At 51.0% G+C, this 19899-nt stretch overlaps 2 protein-coding genes across 2 annotated transcripts; both read right to left on the bottom strand.

Annotated features, from left to right (window-relative positions):
• Positions 1-4169: 4169 nt before the first annotated feature.
• LOC309550399 (uncharacterized protein) lies at positions 4170-10259 on the bottom strand (the record flags this gene model as incomplete). Its single annotated transcript, XM_082250787.1, has 3 exons — positions 9107-10259; positions 7346-8398; positions 4170-4309 (listed from the first exon to the last, which is right to left on the bottom strand). The coding sequence occupies exons 1-3, from the start codon at positions 9918-9920 to the stop codon at positions 4170-4172; spliced, it is 2007 nt and encodes a 668-aa protein (XP_082106913.1). The 5' UTR covers positions 9921-10259.
• A 248-nt stretch (positions 10260-10507) lies between these two features.
• LOC309550398 (uncharacterized protein) lies at positions 10508-11850 on the bottom strand (the record flags this gene model as incomplete). Its single annotated transcript, XM_082250786.1, has 2 exons — positions 10508-10516; positions 10933-11850. 2 exons carry the CDS (start codon positions 11848-11850, stop codon positions 10508-10510), a joined length of 927 nt encoding a protein of 308 aa, XP_082106912.1.
• Between the last annotated feature and the right edge of the window lie 8049 nt (positions 11851-19899).

Below are 19899 nucleotides of genomic sequence, written 5' to 3'. Positions count from 1 at the left end.
TTCTCTCCCACTTAGTACCCCCATTACTTTCTTACTTTCACACCATACCTCTTTTGTAACTTCATGCAATTCACATCTCCTGATACACCTTTCAATTCTTACATAAAACCACGGCGCCCTAAAACACACTGGCTTTCTCAAATCAACCTCACACAGCTTGTATTTTCTTAACACACTCCCACTCACATACTTCAGCATACACCCAGCCAGGTTCTCCTTCTTACTAATCCGCACGCACATACTCACATACTTTACCACTAAGAACTGCTCAATATTTACCACACCCTTTCCTCCATTCACTTTTCCTTTCATTACTTTCTCTCTCTTCAGCTTCTCCATTCTTGACGACCATACAAACGTAAAACATTCTTTTATTATTTTCTTTAACATCCTGTCAGGAGCAGGAAAAATATAAAATAAATATAACAAAATTGGTAAAATAACCGCTTTGACAATTAAAGCCTTCCCCTCCAAAGTTAGAGTCCTCAGGGACCAAAAACCTATTTTTTTCTTCACTTTCGCACACACTTCCTCCCAACTCTCTCTCCCATACAACTCATTATTGAATCTGACACCCAAAATTTTAATACCTCCCTTACATACTTTCCAACCACACTCATCCACATTATTCCACTCTCCAAAAAACTTACATTCGCTCTTTTCCATATTTATCCCAAAACCACTTACAGAACAAAAAATATCAATCAACAGCTTCACTCTCCTTAATCCAGCATTATTTTTACATAACACAGTCACATCATCCATATAACCAATAACATTCAAACTCCTCCCCCCACTCCCAGGCACTTCCACCCCTCGCACCAATTTATCTTTTGCCAACATTCGTAACAAAGGCTCAATTACACATATAAACAGAACAGGGGACAGAGGGCACCCCTGCCTTACACCCGCACCAATATATATTTCCTCTGTTAACCACCCATTCACCTGTACCTTGCTAACCATTCCACTATACAAACATTTAATCCACCCCAACATAACTTCAGGCACCCCCATTCTTTCCAAAACTTTAAACATAAAATCATGTGAAACCCTGTCATACGCCTTTTCAAAGTCAACTCCCAAAACTGCAATCACCTGATTTCTTTCCTTACAATACCACAACGCATCTCTCAAACATATCAAACTTTCAGCAATAGACCTCCCAGGCACCGCACACACTTGCTCCTCCCCCACCATTTTCCCAACCACCTCTCGTAATCGATCCGCAATCATTTTAGTAATACACTTATAATCAACATTCAACAAAGAAATCGGCCTCCAATTTTTCAAATCCTCCTTACATCCTTTTTTGTACAACAACACAATTATACTCTCACGCATGGATTCAGGCAACCTCTTTCCTTCCAAAACTTCCAGACATACCTTGTGCACCCACTCACCCAATACTTCCCAAAACGTACAATAAAATTCTACTGGCAACCCATCACTCCCCGGCATCTTACCTTTCTTCATACTCTTTAAACATGCTTCTATTTCTCCTTTCTCCACACTCCCACATAACATATTCAACTCTTCATCCCCCAAACATTTCTCAACATGTTTCAGAACTCCATCCTCCATACTCTCATCCCTTTCTTTCTCAACATACAAATTTGAATAAAACTCCCATACTGCCTCTCTCACTTTCTCATTACCATGTACTTCCACACCATTTCCATCCAACACATTCCACATCCCCACTTTCCCACCATACACTTTTTTAAAGAAAAATTTAGTACATTTTTCATCTTTCTCCTTAAGCACAGCCTTAGCCTGCGACAATATATTTTTACCCCTTTGTTCCATATATTTATTTAGCTTTTCCCTCGCTTCCACCAACTCACACTTCACATCCTCCCCCAAACCTCTTAACTCATTTAAATATTCAAAACGCTTCTGCCATCCATCATACTCCTCTCTCTCTCGCCTCGCCCTCTCACAACCTTTTTTGACAAAAAAATACTTTGTTCTTACTTTCACCCATTCCCACCACTCAACTAAATTTTCAAAATCATTCATCCTTCTCATAAGCTTTTTAAACAAACATACATATTCACACCTTATTCCCGCATCCTCCAACAAACTCACATTTAATTTCCATACTCCCCTGCCATACACATCTTCACCTCTCATACTCACGACACAGTCGATCCTACCATGGTCCGTGAAAGGCTCCCTCCGCACAGAAAAAGACTCCACATCCCAACACCTAGATAAAAAACAAAAATCAATCCGTGAACACACATTCCCTTTATCACTAAAAAACGTAAACCCACCCTCCTTCCCAGCATCCCTTAAATTAAAAGTATTTACAATATCCCCCAACTCTTTCCCAGATTTATCCACACCACCACCCCCTCCACGCACACCACCACCCCTATCCCCAGCCCTTATAATACAATTAAAATCCCCCAATATAACCATAGGTTCCCTCCCACCCAAAAAGAATTTTAATTTTTCAAAGAACACCACCCTCTCATGTCTATCAGCACTAGCATACACCCCCACCACTCTACATACAATACCCCCATACTCAAACACCACCACCACACACCTCCCCCTCACTACGTGAATTATTTTTTTAATTTTAATATTTTTATTCTTAAACAAAATGCACACCCCTTCGTTTTTCTCTTTCCCCAGAGACCAAACTGCGGCCCCATGTGGCCACTCTGAGGTTTTGGGCGCCTCCAGTAGGTTGCAATCCTGTAAGCAAATAACGTCCGATGACAAAGATCCCAAAAGTTTCAGGATTGCAGCCCTCCTATATACAGATCGGATGCTCCTTACGTTCAAAGAAGAACATCTTAGCTGTAGCATTTATCTGGACAGGGTTGGGGGGAAGAAAAACATCACCTGCACCTGGACCTGGTTCTCCTCGAAGTCTTTGGAGCCTCCTCTGTCCTTACCCCTTGCATCTCCTCCTTTTGCTTAAGCCTTCCTCTGGGTTTTGTCTTGGAAAATCCCACCACATCCTGAAAGTTTTCCACTTGGCCAAGGCTGGCAAAGGACTGGGTAGAAGAGTCTGACTCAATGGCAGGACTCATTGTTCCAGTGCTGCTAGAAAAATCCTCAATGCTTTCAGAGGGGGAGTGAGAAACAGAGATTTTACGTTTCAGAGACACACTCTGGTCCATCGCCTCACTCACCTCCTCTTCCCCAGGGCCTGTCCCAACCTCCTCCTCACCCTCCTCCTCTCCCTCTGCTAGCATGGCTTCAGGGACACACCTCTCAGTCACAGAGGTAGCCCCCTCCACCTCAGCTGCGTCCTCAGGAGGATCAAGAGAGGGACCATCAGCCTCAGCTGGAGGGCTACTGCAGGGCGGCACACCCTGCGCCACGTCGGAATAGGATGGAGGGGGCTCATCCACAACCCCGCCGACGGCGCCCTCCTTGCCAATGGTAGCGGCACCTGGTTGAGTCCTTTTTGGAGCACGGTCCACTTCCGGGCACTGCCTTGCCAAATGACTCGTACCACCACAAATGTGGCATTTCCGCTGCTCGGGGCATTCGGACATCATATGTCCAGCTTTGAAACAGTTCCGGCAAACCTGTCCAGTGCTGCAGCTTTCTTTGGAATGTCCGAAAGAAAAACATAACCGGCAAAACTGGGGCTGACCGGGGTACCACAAGTAACCGCGGTTACTCCCAATTGAAAACACCTGAGGGGGGTGCCGGACCCCCCCTACCCCATCTGCGTCAGCCCTGAATTGCGCCCAAAACCTTCGGTGGCCATTAAAGGTGCCCAACACATTCGTGAGCTTTGTACCAGCCGACACGAAGTCACAGTACCGTAATAGGAAAGCCCTTATTTCCTCATCCCTCACAAAGGGGTTGTACATGTGGACGGTCACCGGTACCCGCTGCTTGGACTCGCCACACAAAAAGGTAATACCCTCCAACAGGGGATCGTCCGCCTTCTCTAACCTCCTCGCCATACATGTCTGCAGGTCATCCTTCTTCCAGAAGGTAACATCATACCAACCAGTACTTGGAAAACACTGCATGCAAAAGATACTTTCTCGTGGCATTCCCAACAACTCCTCGATCACCTTCTTCTGCACCACGAACAGTCCAACGCTCTCTCTCCTAGGCTCGGCAACCACCAGCCTTACAGTGTTTGGAGCCTCTGGTGCTTTCGCCGCCATATCTCCGCCCAAAATCACTCACCCACGGCAAGTCACAAAGACAAGACGGGGAGAGGGATCGCTCTCGTGAACATCAGGTAGCGTCCCGCCCAATAGCAGCATGGGGTGCACCCGAAGGAAACACCCCAAGGCCGAGCGGGACTGGTACCGTCCGAAACCTTAAGGCCCAGACCAAGACAGAAACTGCACTTGATCTGAGCCAAAAGGCCGAGAAGCGATAACCCAATTATCGTCTTTTCCGAGCGAGCGGCGTCCAGGGCGACGTCAATCGCTCGCAGAGATCTGCTGTCTGTCTCCCGTCTGTCTGGCTCCCTGCTGTTTGCCCAGAGCCACTAATCCTCAGACTTTCACACCTAGCTATGCCTGAGGCCTACTTCCTCCTTCCTATAGCCCATGGTCTAAACACGCCCAGACACCTGTCCATTTAGCACCTTCGGGGTCAAGGCCAGTTTGCTCGTCAATCCAAACTTTAAGCAAGCAAGGCCAAATACAGATTACAAACACATGTATCCATCGGGTGCTCCTCGGTGTGCCTAACGAGGGCTAGGATTTGCATAGAGCCGCCTCCTGTTCACGTGGACAAAGGAACCCACTAGAGGGAGACACAGGCCAGAAAATCCCTCGACTGTCGGAGTACTAGCCGACTCATTGACTACAGAGAGGGAAGTAGAGAAAAGTCAAGCCGTTCAACAGGACTCTGCATCGTCCTAGCTTCGACTGGTACTTAGGCTTCATATCGGGCCTTCACACACTCTGCGTGTATTAGCTGGCTGTCTTGTCGAAATTCTGGCCCTTGCTATCTATAGGTTTGTAGGAAAAGGGTGGTGGACTGAAATAAACTTTGCAAAAATAAAAATAAAAAAAATGACATGAGAAAAGAAATACAAATGAAAAGAATAGATATTGTCAGTCTGCTGAAAAGCTGCCATTGCAGCAGCATATGCATTGTGCTGAAAAGGATGGAAGCATGGAAACACAGACCAAGAAACTGACACAAATCAAGAAAAACACAAACACACAGGGGTTAAATACCAGTTTATTGCAAAACAATAAAAAAAAAGGACTGCGAACAACTCAACGAGAAAGAACACAAGCAAACAACATTGCAAGCAAAAGACAGAAAAACCTTCTTGTCAAGTTTTTCATTTGAATCTGTTTTTTGAAAACTGCATAAGAAAGGGGTGCACCGGTCCTGGAGGTACTGCAATACCAGGTCGATGCGTGGAGTGGACAGAGCAAGCTCTTCTTCCATCTCCCTGTTCTAAAAATCCATTTAATATATGGTCCCCAGATAGGGGACGTATCAGATATTAAACTGATAAGAACAGATTTTTTTTTTTTTTTTTATTAAAGCCCGTAGCGTGTGCAACACACTCAAAAGACTCCACCCGGTGCATAAAAAAGTGCACACACACAAAGTGAGAACACAAAAAAGCACAGGGTGTGCGAAATCGAATGGTCTTCCCTCCGAAGAGGTAGGACCCGAAACCTCAGTCCCCCGGGGCGCAAGACTCCTGACAGGGACACAAGGTACTCATGGTCTATCTGGCCGAAACCAGACAGACCCCGTTCTTCAGGGGGACTGCCGAAACAGCCCCCACCGAGTACTAAGTAGGGCTCCCCCGAAGGGAGACCCCATAGGAGAGGGCGAACTAAGCCAAAAGGCCATATCCACCCCCTCCCAAGACTTAAGGCTGGGCCCGAAGACCCACACACTCTCGTCGTGCAAATAAAGAAAAAAAAGGTGAAAGTGAAGGTGACGGACTCCAAATAAAAAGACAGACAAACAAAAAAGTGGGGAAGGGGAGTGGGGAAAGTGCTTTGGTGCCATGTGAAGAACCAAGGCAGGCCTTCCAGCCGGAATAAAAAATTCCTCTGGTGCAAGCCAAAAGGCCTGTCCCAAGAGGCAGGTGTGAAAAAGGTGTGCATAGTGCAGTGACCAAGGTGCCAAAAGAACTCAAGGCGAGCTGCCCCTCACCAGTGAGAAATTAAGGCACCCCTGGGCTGCCACCCCAGGGGCACTTACGCTACGGGCTTTTTCAATCTCAGCCCCCGGCCAGACCAAATGTAGCCTATCCCCACCAGCAGACATCAGAACCTGGACAGCTTGGGGAGAGCTTACCTACAACTGGGGACAGGCCCCCTACAGGCCAGATCAACCCAGGAGAGAAAGCCCCCCCCTCACCATCCTGTTCCTCAGTCCATTACATCCAGGAGCAGTTCCGCCGGCCCCCCCGAACCGGCTTCCCGCTCCCTTCAAACTGGTTAGGACAGTTCAACCCATTCAAATCAGAAGGCGGCGGGCCCTACATGCTTTCCCAGATGACCTACTTCCCATACCTCAAAACTCAGAGCGCTCCGGGTTTCGGTCATACTGGTACTAGCTAAGGCCCATACCAACTGATAAGAACAGATTTTTTGATTGAAAATGTAATCTTTATTTTGCATAAAAGATATACAAAAAACAAATACTTTTGTCGGGGTACATTCTCCCCTGTACTGCGACGCAGCGCATAAATACACTACATTACAATACATTTCCGGTCATACTAATAAATACATTCAATCACATACATTCATTCTGCGGTATGATGCCTGATGTGTTGTGCGGAGTAAGGATACCCCGTGCCATCACATCATGCATGACGCCGCAATACCCCTAAAGCATGAAACTGAAAAATACGTTATCTATACGTTGCATTCCTTAAACGATATCAAATAATAAACATTTCAAAAAAGCAACAGGTGTGATGGGGGGTGGGAGAGAGGGGTAAGGGGAGGGGAATGAAATCACAGGCCCGAAGCTTTATTGAATGGACAAAGACACGCAAGGGAGAGTGGGGGAAGGGGAAATCTTCAGACCTCCTCTTCCTCCATGAGATCCATCAGGTTATAGTCTCTGAGCAGACTGTGAACCAGTCTGCGACAGTCCTCAATGGACATCCTCTCCCGCTGGTGGATAAGGCGCTTTCTGGCGCACCATAAAGCGTCCTTAAAGCAGCACAACACCCGCCAGGCGTTGTCAATGTCCTCTTGGGAAAAAGTCCCATGAAAAAGTCCATTCAGCACAGCAAAATGTGTGATGGCAGACTGTGGGACAAAGTCTCTCAGTTCAGGTTCCAAGGCCCTCAACAGGCTCTGTGCAAATGAGCACTCCCAGAAAACGTGGTAAGACGTTTCCTCATGGATGATACAAAAGGGGCAGTGCCTGTATCTGCACAAGTTTCTGGCATGCATAAATGTCCTGAGTGGCAAACCCCCCTGGACAGCCATCCACGCCAGATCTTTATGCCTGTTGGTGAGTCTCTTTGAAGAAACATTCCTCCAGACCACTTTGCAAGTGGCTGAAGGGAGGCCTGGAACAGTCTCAGCAATGTCCGATGCTCTGATCAACTTGTAGATAGTTTTTGGCTTCCACAAGTCGGGCTTAACTCCATGCAGCCCCAGCTCCCTGATGAACTTGAAAGTGTCCAAGTAGTACCAAGGAGTGTCCCAGTTGTAGGGGATGGAGCTGTCCCATTTGTCCCATCCAAGGGACCTCCAGAGAGGCAGGAGGAAAAAACGGGACATGGAGTTGCCTCCAGAGTCCGAAGTTCTGTCAATCAAAGTTCTGCGGATGCAGTTGCAGGCAAAGAACACCCCCAGTAACGTTGCGATGTCGGGCACGCCCTTACCGCCCTTGAGGGGTTCCTTGAACATGACTGCTCGCTTCACTCTGTCCATCTTGGAGCCCCAGATGAAGTGGAACACCGCCCTGGTGATGGCCTTGCAGGTGTTGACCCGGGGGGGCCAGGCCTGGGCGAGGTACTGCAACACAGGGAGGATCTCGCTGCGGAGTACCAGTGTTTTCCCTTCGATGGTGAGTTCTCTGAGGCTCCATAGTCCAAACTTTTGTCTCATCTTGGACAGTCTCTCCTCCCAAGACTTCAGGGCTGCGCCCTCAGCTCCAAACCAAACTCCAAGAATTTTGATGAAGTCCGCCTTGATGCTGAAAGGGATTGATGCAGAAGAAGGCAGGAACCACTTTCCGAAGAGCATGATCTCTGACTTCCCGCAGTTGACTTTTGCCCCTGAAGCTTTGCCGAAGTCCTCACAGGTCTGGACGAGCGAGTCGATGGAGCGCTGATCAGCACAGAACACCGTTACGTCGTCCATGTAGAGTGAGCACTTGACAACCCTTCTGTCCGGTCCCGGTGCGGTGATCCCTCTGATCTCTGGGTTCTGTCGGATGCATTCGGCAAAGAGCTCTATACAGCAAACAAAAAGCAGAGGTGAGAGAGGGCAGCCTTGTCTGACCCCAGAGAGAACAGGGAAAGGGTCAGTTTTCCAGCCATTCACCAACACCGTACTACAAATGTCATTATACATCACATTCACATACGAACAAAACATGTCCCCAAGACCAAACCTGCGCAGAGCTCTGCACATAAACTCATGGGAGACACGGTCAAAGGCCTTTTCCTGGTCAAGACTGACCAGGGCCGCGTGCACACGGCGGCCTCGAATGTACTGGACCGTGTCCCGGACAAGCGCGAGGCTGTCCGCAATCCTGCGACCAGGAATGCCGCAAGTCTGATCCGGGTGGATGATCTGTCCGATGACAGATTTCAGCCTGTTGGCCAGAACCTTGGCGAGGATTTTGTAGTCCACGTTCAAGAGAGAGATGGGACGCCAATTTTTCAGATCCCCTCTCTCCCCCTTACGCTTATACAAAATCGTGATCATCCCCTCCCTCAGCGACGGAGGCATTGTGCCCTCCACCACCATCTCCTCGTACAGCTCGAGCAGGTCCGGGCCAACGAGATCCCACAGCGCTACATAGAGCTCCGCTGGGAGACCGTCGCAGCCCGGGGTCCTGCCTTGCCTAAAGGATCTGACGGCAGAGTGCAGCTCCTCCAGCGCCAAGGGGGCGTTGATTGCCGACATACCTGCAGGATCAATTTGGTTAGTGATACCTGACAAGAACCTGTCGGCCTCAGCCGTATCTGTTTCTTTCGGGGAGTAGAGGTTGGTGTAGTAGTCGCTGACAACTTGCATCACAGCCTCCTTCCCCTTCTGGAGTGTTCCGGTCTCGTCCCGCAGCTCAGACAAGGGAGTGTGTCCTGAGTGGAGTTTCCTGAAAAAGAAAGAGTTACATTTCTCACCTTTCTCAAGATTCTCCACCTTGGAACGGAAGACGAGGTGCCTGGATTCTTCCTCGAAGTGTCCTTTCAGGCTCTTCTTGGTGTCCTCCAGGTCCTGCCTAACGTCCCAGCCGCAGTGGTGAAGGTCCTGCAGGGACTGCATCTGACGTTGCAGTCTCCTGAGTTCCCTCTTCCTGGCACACACTTGCTGGCGTCCCCTTGCCTGAAAGAAGCTGCGTAGCTTGACTTTCACAAACTCCCAGTAGTCACTTACCTTTCTGAAGAACCTCTTGTCCTCCTTCCAGGTAATGTAGGCCTCCCTGAGTTCCTCCAGCAGTTCCTCATTTTCCAGCAGGGTACCATTCAGCTTCCAGGAGCCCGGACCGGGGGCAAAGCCCTCGCCCAGGTCACCCCGAAAGTGAATGGCCCTGTGGTCAGAGAAAAAGCAGGGGACCATGGAGAACCCGCGATGTCTGACTGTCTTGGAGGTGAGCACGAAGTCTATCCTAGAACGCACGGATCCATCAGGACGGCACCACGAATAGTTCACGGAACCTTTCCCTATGGATCCCACGGCGTCCTTCAAGGAAGCCTCCGCGATCATCTCCTTGAGCAGCCTAGACGTGGTGTCGAGCTTTGCGTACATGCTGGAGCTGCGCCCATCCTCCTCAATCGGACAGTTAAAATCACCGCCGATTACTACTGCCCTGGTGGTGACGAGTTGGGTCCGCAGGGTCTGGAAAAGCTCCAGTCGCTCATTCTTATCTGGGGAGGCGTACACGTTGATGAGCCTAACTGGCTCTCCCGCCCACGAGCCGTCTACGACCAAAAGACGGCCACAGACGAGCTCCTGGACGGAGTCAACCGTGAAACGACCACCCCTGACAAGAATGGCTACCCCTGCAGACTTACAATCGACACCCCCGGACCAGTAGGAGGGACCATGGGTCCACTGGGAGGACAGATGAGTGTACCTCCTCGAGAAGGGTAGGGCACACTCCTGAAGCATGTAGACATCACTCTGCTGTGTGGAAAGAAATGTCAGCGCCACCTGTCTTCTAGACGCATCCTTGATGCTCCTAACATTAATGGAAAAGATAGAGATCTCTGCCATCATGTAAAGGAGATGAAGGGGCTAGTTAGCAGGTGGGCTGAACTTACCTCCCCTGAGGGGGGGGTGGTTCTTCCACTGCCTCTTGCGCCTGTCCGGTGTCCTGGTTCAGGCCGCACTCCTCAAGGACGCTGTCCATAAGGTCTTGGGTGAGGTCAGTCTCTGGGGGGGCCAGGTCCTTACCTACCTGCATTTCTCCTTCTTCTTCCCCCGCAGACTCGAGGTCCTCGAGGTCCTCCACCACTGGGTCCAGTCCAGCGATGTCATTTTGCTGGGCCACGGTGGGCCGCTTGGTGGGTTCTTCAGTTGTCGGGCTGTCTAGGTTCCGTTTTCGGCCTTTGCTGGTGGGGGGTGGGGTGGGGGGGGCGGTGGGCAGGGTGGGGAAGTCCTCCATGGAGGACAGGGCGGGGGGGGGCTGGGAGGGGGGAGGGGCAGGGGCAGGTGAGGTCACCTCCGACTCAGGGGGGTTGGGGAGGGATGGGTCGGAGGAGGTGGTAGGGGCCTGGGGAGGGGGAGACTCACCAGTGGCTTTCCGAGGTTCCTTCGCAGTCTTTTCCCCTGGCTTCTTTTTCCCAGCGCTGTCTGGGGCTCTGCCCTTGAGCAGGGCTCCAGCGTAGGACCGGGATCTCTGGGGGCAGTCTCTGTAGACGTGCTCAGCCAATCCGCAGAGGTTACAGGTCTTGGACCTCGGGCAATCCTTGGTCTCATGGCCTGTAGCCCGACAGAACCTGCAAGAAGGTTCCTGACAACCAAAACTTACGTGACCCTGCATGCCACACCTGCGACAGGTCTGGGGCATGTCTGCGTAGTAAAGGAGTCCTGCGGAGGCTCCCAGAGAGAAGCAGGGCTTCAGGTGTTGGAGATCCCCCGAAGGCTCTCTCCTTAACCTGCAAGAAACTGCCCACTTACCTGTCCAGAAGCCGTTGACATCGAGGATTCGGACTGGGTCTTTGGCCACGATGCAAAACCTCTGGAGGTAGGTAGCGATGTCTTTTGCTGGGGTATGGGGATTCCTCATGGACACCGTCACCCGCCTTTCATCCCGTTGAATGGGAGTGTTCGCAACGAAGTTGCGGAAAGGGGATTCCGGGCCACAATTCTTCACCGCCTCCCAGTATCTTCTACAGACCTGTAAAGACACAAAAGTTATATAGAATATACCTTTCATGAAGGTCTGCACGGACAGTGTCTCCGCCTTGCTGAACCCCTGCTCGAGGATCATTTTCTTGCCAAAGATTTCCGGGGTCATGTCGGGGATTCTTCCGTCCACCTCCTTCAGCTGCAGCACCACTGTCTGCCTCATCCAGGGTTCCAGGGTAGGAAGCCCGTCTGCGGACCTGGTTGGCCTTGCTGAGCCCGACTGGCTAACGGCCACCGGGGTGGGGGTGGAGGTTGAAGCGACTTCTCCCGAAGTCTTGGCAGAAATGGCGGGGACATGCTTCTTCTTCCCAGTGCTCTTCCCCATGACGGAGGAGTTCGTCGGTAGTCGCTTCAGGAGAACTTCGGCGGCTTCCTTCTTATTCCTCGGCGTCTTCACTCTTTCGCAGCCTTTAAAAAGGCCCTTGTGCGCCTACTGCCCGAAGGTAGTAGCGCAGAGTGGGGGGGAGGAGGGAAGATCGCAATCTCGTTCCTTGTGGGGGCTAAGCCTCTAACCCAATAGCAGCGAGTAGGTGAAGCTGAATTTAATCAACGATCCTACAAGGCCGAGCAGAGGGTACCCCACAAGGACCAAATGGCTTGGATAGATACAAATGTTTCTCAACGTCCTAGCCGTAAAGCAGAGACACCCCTAAGGGCTAAAGTCGATACTACACTTGATCTTAGCCAAAAGGCCGAGAAGCGATAACCCAATTATCGTCTTTTCCGAGCGAGCGGCGTCCAGGGCGACGTCAATCGCTCGCAGAGATCTGCTGTCTGTCTCCCGTCTGTCTGGCTCCCTGCTGTTTGCCCAGAGCCACTAATCCTCAGACTTTCACACCTAGCTATGCCTGAGGCCTACTTCCTCCTTCCTATAGCCCATGGTCTAAACACGCCCAGACACCTGTCCATTTAGCACCTTCGGGGTCAAGGCCAGTTTGCTCGTCAATCCAAACTTTAAGCAAGCAAGGCCAAATACAGATTACAAACACATGTATCCATCGGGTGCTCCTCGGTGTGCCTAACGAGGGCTAGGATTTGCATAGAGCCGCCTCCTGTTCACGTGGACAAAGGAACCCACTAGAGGGAGACACAGGCCAGAAAATCCCTCGACTGTCGGAGTACTAGCCGACTCATTGACTACAGAGAGGGAAGTAGAGAAAAGTCAAGCCGTTCAACAGGACTCTGCATCGTCCTAGCTTCGACTGGTACGTAGGCTTCATATCGGGCCTTCACACACTCTGCGTGTATTAGCTGGCTGTCTTGTCGAAATTCTGGCCCTTGCTATCTATAGGTTTGTAGGAAAAGGGTGGTGGACTGAAATAAACTTTGCAAAAATAAAAATAAAAAAAATGACATGAGAAAAGAAATACAAATGAAAAGAATAGATATTGTCAGTCTGCTGAAAAGCTGCCATTGCAGCAGCATATGCATTGTGCTGAAAAGGATGGAAGCATGGAAACACAGACCAAGAAACTGACACAAATCAAGAGAAACACAAACACACAGGGGTTAAATACCAGTTTATTGCAAAACAATAAAAAAAAAAGGACTGCGAACAACTCAACGAGAAAGAAAGAACACAAGCAAACAACATTGCAAGCAAAAGACAGAAAAACCTTCTTGTCAAGTTTTTCATTTGAATCTGTTTTTTGAAAACTGCATAAGAAAGGGGTGCACCGGTCCTGGAGGTACTGCAATACCAGGTCGATGCGTGGAGTGGACAGAGCAAGCTCTTCTTCCATCTCCCTGTTCTAAAAATCCATTTAATATATGGTCCCCAGATAGGGGACGTATCAGATATTAAACTGATAAGAACAGATTTTTTGTTGAAAATGTAATCTTTATTTTGCATAAAAGATATACAAAAAACAATACTTTTGTCGGGGTACATTCTCCCCTGTACTGCGACGCAGCGCATAAATACACTACATTACAATACATTTCCGGTCATACTAATAAATACATTCAATCACATACATTCATTCTGCGGTATGATGCCTGATGTGTTGTGCGGAGTAAGGATACCCCGTGCCATCACATCATGCATGACGCCGCAATACCCCTAAAGCATGAAACTGAAAAATACGTTATCTATACGTTGTTTTCCTTAAACGATATCAAATAAAATACATTTCAAAAAAGCAACAGGTGTGATGGGGGGTGGGAGAGAGGGGTAAGGGGAGGGGAGTGAAATCACAGGCCCGAAGCTTTATTGAATGGACAATGACACACAAGGGAGAGTGGGGGAAGGGGAAATCTTCAGACCTCCTCTTCCACCATGAGATCCATCAGGTTATAGTCTCTGAGCAGACTGTGAACCAGTCTGCGACAGTCCTCAATGGACATCCTCTCCCGCTGGTGGATAAGGCGCTTTCTGGCGCACCATAAAGCGTCCTTAAAGCAACACAACACCCGCCAGGCGTTGTCAATGTCCTCCTGGGAAAAAGTTCCATGAAAAAGTCCATTCAGCACAGCAAAATGTGTGATGGCAGTCTGTGGAACAAAGTCTCTCAGTTCAGGTTCCAAGGCCCTCAACAGGCTCTGTGCGAATGAGCACTCCCAGAAAACGTGGAAAGACGTTTCCTCATGGATGATACAAAAGGGGCAGTGCCTGTATCTGCACAAGTTTCTGGCATGCATAAATGTCCTGAGTGGCAAACCCCCCTGGACAGCCATCCACGCCAGATCTTTATGCCTGTTGGTGAGTCCCTTTGAAGAAACATTCCTCCAGACCACTTTGCAAGTGGCTGAAGGGAGGCCTGGAACAGTCTCAGCAATGTCCGATGCTCTGATCAACTTGTAGATAGTTTTTGGCTTCCACAAGTCGGGCTTAACTCCATGCAGCCCCAGCTCCTTGATGAACTTGAAAGTGTCCAAGTAGTACCAAGGAGTGTCCCAGTTGTAGGGGATGGAGCTGTCCCATTTGTCCCATCCAAGGGACCTCCAGAGAGGCAGGAGGAAAAAACGGGACATGGAGTTGCCTCCAGAGTCCGAAGTTCTGTCAATCAAAGTTCTGCGGATGCAGTTGCAGGCAAAGAACACCCCCAGTAACGTTGCGATGTCGGGCACGCCCTTACCGCCCTTGAGGGGTTCCTTGAACATGACTGCTCGCTTCACTCTGTCCATCTTGGAGCCCCAGATGAAGTGGAACACCGCCCTGGTGATGGCCTTGCAGGTGTTGACCCGGGGGGGCCAGGCCTGGGCGAGGTACTGCAACACAGGGAGGATCTCGCTGCGGAGTACCAGTGTTTTCCCTTCGATGGTGAGTTCTCTGAGGCTCCATAGTCCAAACTTTTGTCTCATCTTGGACAGTCTCTCCTCCCAAGACTTCAGGGCTGCGCCCTCAGCTCCAAACCAAACTCCAAGAATTTTGATGAAGTCCGCCTTGATGCTGAAAGGGATTGATGCAGAAGAAGGCAGGAACCACTTTCCGAAGAGCATGATCTCTGACTTCCCGCAGTTGACTTTTGCCCCTGAAGCTTTGCCGAAGTCCTCACAGGTCTGGACGAGCGAGTCGATGGAGCGCTGGTCAGCACAGAACACCGTTACGTCGTCCATGTAGAGTGAGCACTTGACAACCCTTCTGTCCGGTCCCGGTGCGGTGATCCCTCTGATCTCTGGGTTCTGTCGGATGCATTCGGCAAAGAGCTCTATACAGCAAACAAAAAGCAGAGGTGAGAGAGGGCAGCCTTGTCTGACCCCAGAGAGAACAGGGAAAGGGTCAGTTTTCCAGCCATTCACCAACACCGTACTACAAATGTCATTGTACATCACATTCACATACGAACAAAACATGTCCCCAAGACCAAACCTGCGCAGAGCTCTGCACATAAACTCATGGGAGACACGGTCAAAGGCCTTTTCCTGGTCAAGACTGACCAGGGCCGCGTGCACACGGCGGCCTCGAATGTACTGGACCGTGTCCCGGACAAGCGCAAGGCTGTCCGCAATCCTGCGACCAGGAATGCCACAAGTCTGATCCGGGTGGATGATCTGTCCGATGACAGATTTCAGCCTGTTGGCCAGAACCTTGGCGAGGATTTTGTAGTCCACGTTCAAGAGAGAGATGGGACGCCAATTTTTCAGATCCCCTCTCTCCCCCTTACGCTTATACAAAATCGTGATCATACCCTCCCTCAGCGACGGAGGCATTGTGCCCTCCACCACCATCTCCTCGTACAGCTCGAGCAGGTCCGGGCCAACGAGATCCCACAGCGCTACATAGAGCTCCGCTGGGAGACCGTCGCAGCCCGGGGTCCTGCCTTGCCTAAAGGATCTGACGGCAGAGTGCAGTTCCTCCAGCGCCAAGGGGGCGTTGATTGCCGACATACCTGCAGGATCAATTTGGTTAGTGATACCTGACAAGAACCTGTCGGCCTCAGCCGTATCTGTTTCTTTCGGGGAGTAGAGGTTGGTGTAGTAGTCGCTGACCACTTGCATCACAGCCTCCTTCCCCTTCTGGAGTGTTCCGGTCTCGTCCCGCAGCTCAGACAAGGGAGTGTGTCCTGAGTGGAGTTTCCTGAAAAAGAAAGAGTTACATTTCTCACCCTTCTCAAGATTCTCCACCTTGGAGCGGAAGACGAGGTGCCTGGATTCTTCCTCGAAGTGTCCTTTCAGGCTCTTCTTGGTGTCCTCCAGGTCCTGCCTAACGTCCCAGCCGCAGTGGTGAAGGTCCTGCAGGGACTGCATCTGGCGTTGCAGTCTCCTGAGTTCCCTCTTCCTGGCACACACTTGCTGGCGTCCCCTTGCCTGAAAGAAGCTGCGTAGCTTGACTTTCACAAACTCCCAGTAGTCGCTTACCTTTCCGAAGAACCTCTTGTCCTCCTTCCAGGTAATGTAGGCCTCCCTGAGTTCCTCCAGCAGTTCCTCATTTTCCAGCAGGGTACCATTCAGCTTCCAGGAGCCCGGACCGGGGGCAAAGCCCTCGCCCAGGTCACCCCGAAAGTGAATGGCCCTGTGGTCAGAGAAAAAGCAGGGGACCATGGAGAACCCGCGATGTCTGACTGTCTTGGAGGTGAGCACGAAGTCTATCCTAGAACGCACAGATCCATCAGGACGGCACCACGAATAGTTCACGGAACCTTTCCCTATGGATCCCACGGCGTCCTTCAAGGAAGCCTCCGCAATCATCTCCTTGAGCAGCCTAGACGTGGTGTCGAGCTTTGCGTACATGCTGGAGCTGCGCCCATCCTCCTCAATCGGACAGTTAAAATCACCGCCGATTACTACTGCCCTGGTGGTGACGAGTTGGGTCCGCAGGGTCTGGAAAAGCTCCAGTCGCTCATTCTTATCTGGGGAGGCGTACACGTTGATGAGCCTAACTGGCTCTCCCGCCCATGAGCCGTCTACGACCAAAAGACGGCCACAGACGAGCTCCTGGACGGAGTCAACCGTGAAACGACCACCCCTGACAAGAATGGCTACCCCTGCAGACTTACAATCGACACCCCCGGACCAGTAGGAGGGACCATGGGTCCACTGGGAGGACAGATGAGTGTACCTCCTCGAGAAGGGTAGGGCACACTCCTGGAGCATGTAGACATCACTCTGCTGAGTGGAAAGAAAAGTCAGCGCCACCTGTCTTCTAGACGCATCCTTGATGCTCCTAACATTAATGGAAAAGATGGAGATCTCTGCCATCATGTAAAGGAGATAAAGGGGCTAGCTAGCAGGTGGGCTGAACTTACCTCCCCTGAGGGGGGGGTGGTTCTTCCACTGCCTCTTGTGCCTGTCCAGTGTCCTGGTTCAGGCCGTTCTCCTCGAGGATGCTGTCCATCAGGTCCTGGGTGAGGTCAGTCTCTGGGGGAGCCAGATCCTTACCTTCCTGCATTTCTCCTTCATCTTCCCCCGCAGACTCAAGGTCCTCGAGGTCCTCCACCACTGGGTCCAGTCCAGCGATGTCATCTTGCTGGGCCACGGTGGGCCGCTTGGTGGGTTCTTCAGTTGTCGGGCTGTCTAGGTTCCGTTTTCGGCCTTTGCTGGTGGGGGGTGGGGTGGGGGGGGCGGTGGGCAGGGTGGGGAAGTCCTCCATGGAGGACAGGGCGGGGGGGGGCTGGGAGGGGGGGGGGGGCAGGGGCAGGTGAGGTCACCTCCGACTCAGGGGGGTTGGGGAGGGATGGGTCGGAGGAGGTGGTAGGGGCCTGGGGAGGGGGGGACTCACCAGTGGCTTTCCGAGGTTCCTTCGCAGTCTTTTCCCCTGGCTTCTTTTTCCCAGCGCTGTCTGGGGCTCTGCCCTTGAGCAGGGCTCCAGCGTAGGACCGGGATCTCTGGGGGCAGTCTCTGTAGACATGCTCCGCCAATCCGCAGAGGTTACAGGTCTTGGACCTCGGGCAATCCTTGGTCTCATGGCCTGCAACCCGACAGAACCTGCAAGAAGGTTCCTGACATTCCATACTTACGTGGCCATGCTTGCCACATCTGTGGCAGATATGGGGCATGTCTGCGTAGTACAGGAGTCCTGCGGAGGCTCCCAGAGAGAAGCAGGGCTTCAGGTGTTGGAGATCCCCCGAAGGCTCTCTCCTTAACCTGCAAGAAACTGCCCACTTACCTGTCCAGAAGCCGTTGACATCGAGGATTCGGACTGGGTCTTTGGCCACGATGCAAAACCTCTGGAGGTAGGTGGCGATGTCTTTTCCTGGGGTATGGGGGTTCCTCATGGACACCGTTACCCGCCTTTCATCCCGTTGAATGGGAGTGTTCGCAACGAAGTTGCGGAAAGGGGATTCCGGGCCACAATTCTTCACCGCCTCCCAGTATCTTCTACAGACCTGTAAAGACACAAAAGTTATATAGAATATACCTTTCATGAAGGTCTGCACGGACAGTGTCTCCGCCTTGCTGAACCCCTGCTCGAGGATCATTTTCTTGCCAAAGACTTCCGGGGTCATGTCGGGGATTCTTCCGTCCACCTCCTTCAGCTGCAGCACCACTGTCTGCCTCATCCAGGGTTCCAGGGTAGGAAGCCCGTCTGCGGACCTGGTTGGCCTTGCTGAGCCCGACTGGCTAACGGCCACCGGGGTGGGGGTGGAGGTTGAAGCGACTTCTCCCGAAGTCTTGGCAGAAATGGCGGGGACATGCTTCTTCTTCCCAGTGCTCTTCCCCATGACGGAGGAGTTCGTCGGTAGTCGCTTCAGGAGAACTTCGGCGGCTTCCTTCTTATTCCTCGGCGTCTTCACTCTTTTGCAGCCTTTAAAAAGGCCCTTGTGCGCCTACTGCCCGAAGGTAGTAGCGCAGAGTGGGGGGGAGGAGGGAAGATCGCAATCTCGTTCCTTGTGGGGGCTAAGCCTCTAACCCAATAGCAGCGAGTAGGTGAAGCTGAATTTAATCAACGATCCTACAAGGCCGAGCAGAGGGTACCCCACAAGGACCAAATGGCTTGGATAGATACAAATGTTTCTCAACGTCCTAGCCGTAAAGCAGAGACACCCCTAAGGGCTAAAGTCGATACTACACTTGATCTTAGCCAAAAGGCCGAGAAGCGATAACCCAATTATCGTCTTTTCCGAGCGAGCGGCGTCCAGGGCGACGTCAATCGCTCGCAGAGATCTGCTGTCTGTCTCCCGTCTGTCTGGCTCCCTGCTGTTTGCCCAGAGCCACTAATCCTCAGACTTTCACACCTAGCTATGCCTGAGGCCTACTTCCTCCTTCCTATAGCCCATGGTCTAAACACGCCCAGACACCTGTCCATTTAGCACCTTCGGGGTCAAGGCCAGTTTGCTCGTCAATCCAAACTTTAAGCAAGCAAGGCCAAATACAGATTACAAACACATGTATCCATCGGGTGCTCCTCGGTGTGCCTAACGAGGGCTAGGATTTGCATAGAGCCGCCTCCTGTTCACGTGGACAAAGGAACCCACTAGAGGGAGACACAGGCCAGAAAATCCCTCGACTGTCGGAGTACTATGTCGGAGTACTAGCCGACTCATTGACTACAGAGAGGGAAGTAGAGAAAAGTCAAGCCGTTCAACAGGACTCTGCATCGTCCTAGCTTCGACTTGTACGTAGGCTTCATATCGGGCCTTCACACACTCTGCGTGTATTAGCTGGCTGTCTTGTCGAAATTCTGGCTGGCCCTTGCTATCTATATGTTTGTAGGAAAAGGGTGGTGGACTGAAATAAACTTTGCAAAAATAAAAATAAAAAAAATAACATGAGAAAAGAAATACAAATTAAAAAGAATAGATATTGTCAGTCTGCTGAAAAGCTGCCATTGCAGCAGCATATGCATTGTGCTGAAAAGGATGGAAGCATGGAAACACAGACCAAGAAACTGACACAAATCAAGAAAAACACAAACACACAGGGGTTAAATACCAGTTTATTGCAAAACAATAAAAAAAAAGGACTGCGAACAACTCAACGAGAAAGAACACAA

Source organism: Pelophylax lessonae (genome assembly GCF_965119305.1).
Source record: "Pelophylax lessonae genome assembly, chromosome: 3".
NCBI classification, from domain to species: domain Eukaryota; kingdom Metazoa; phylum Chordata; class Amphibia; order Anura; family Ranidae; genus Pelophylax; species Pelophylax lessonae.
This window is presented reverse-complemented; position numbering and strand designations above follow the sequence as displayed.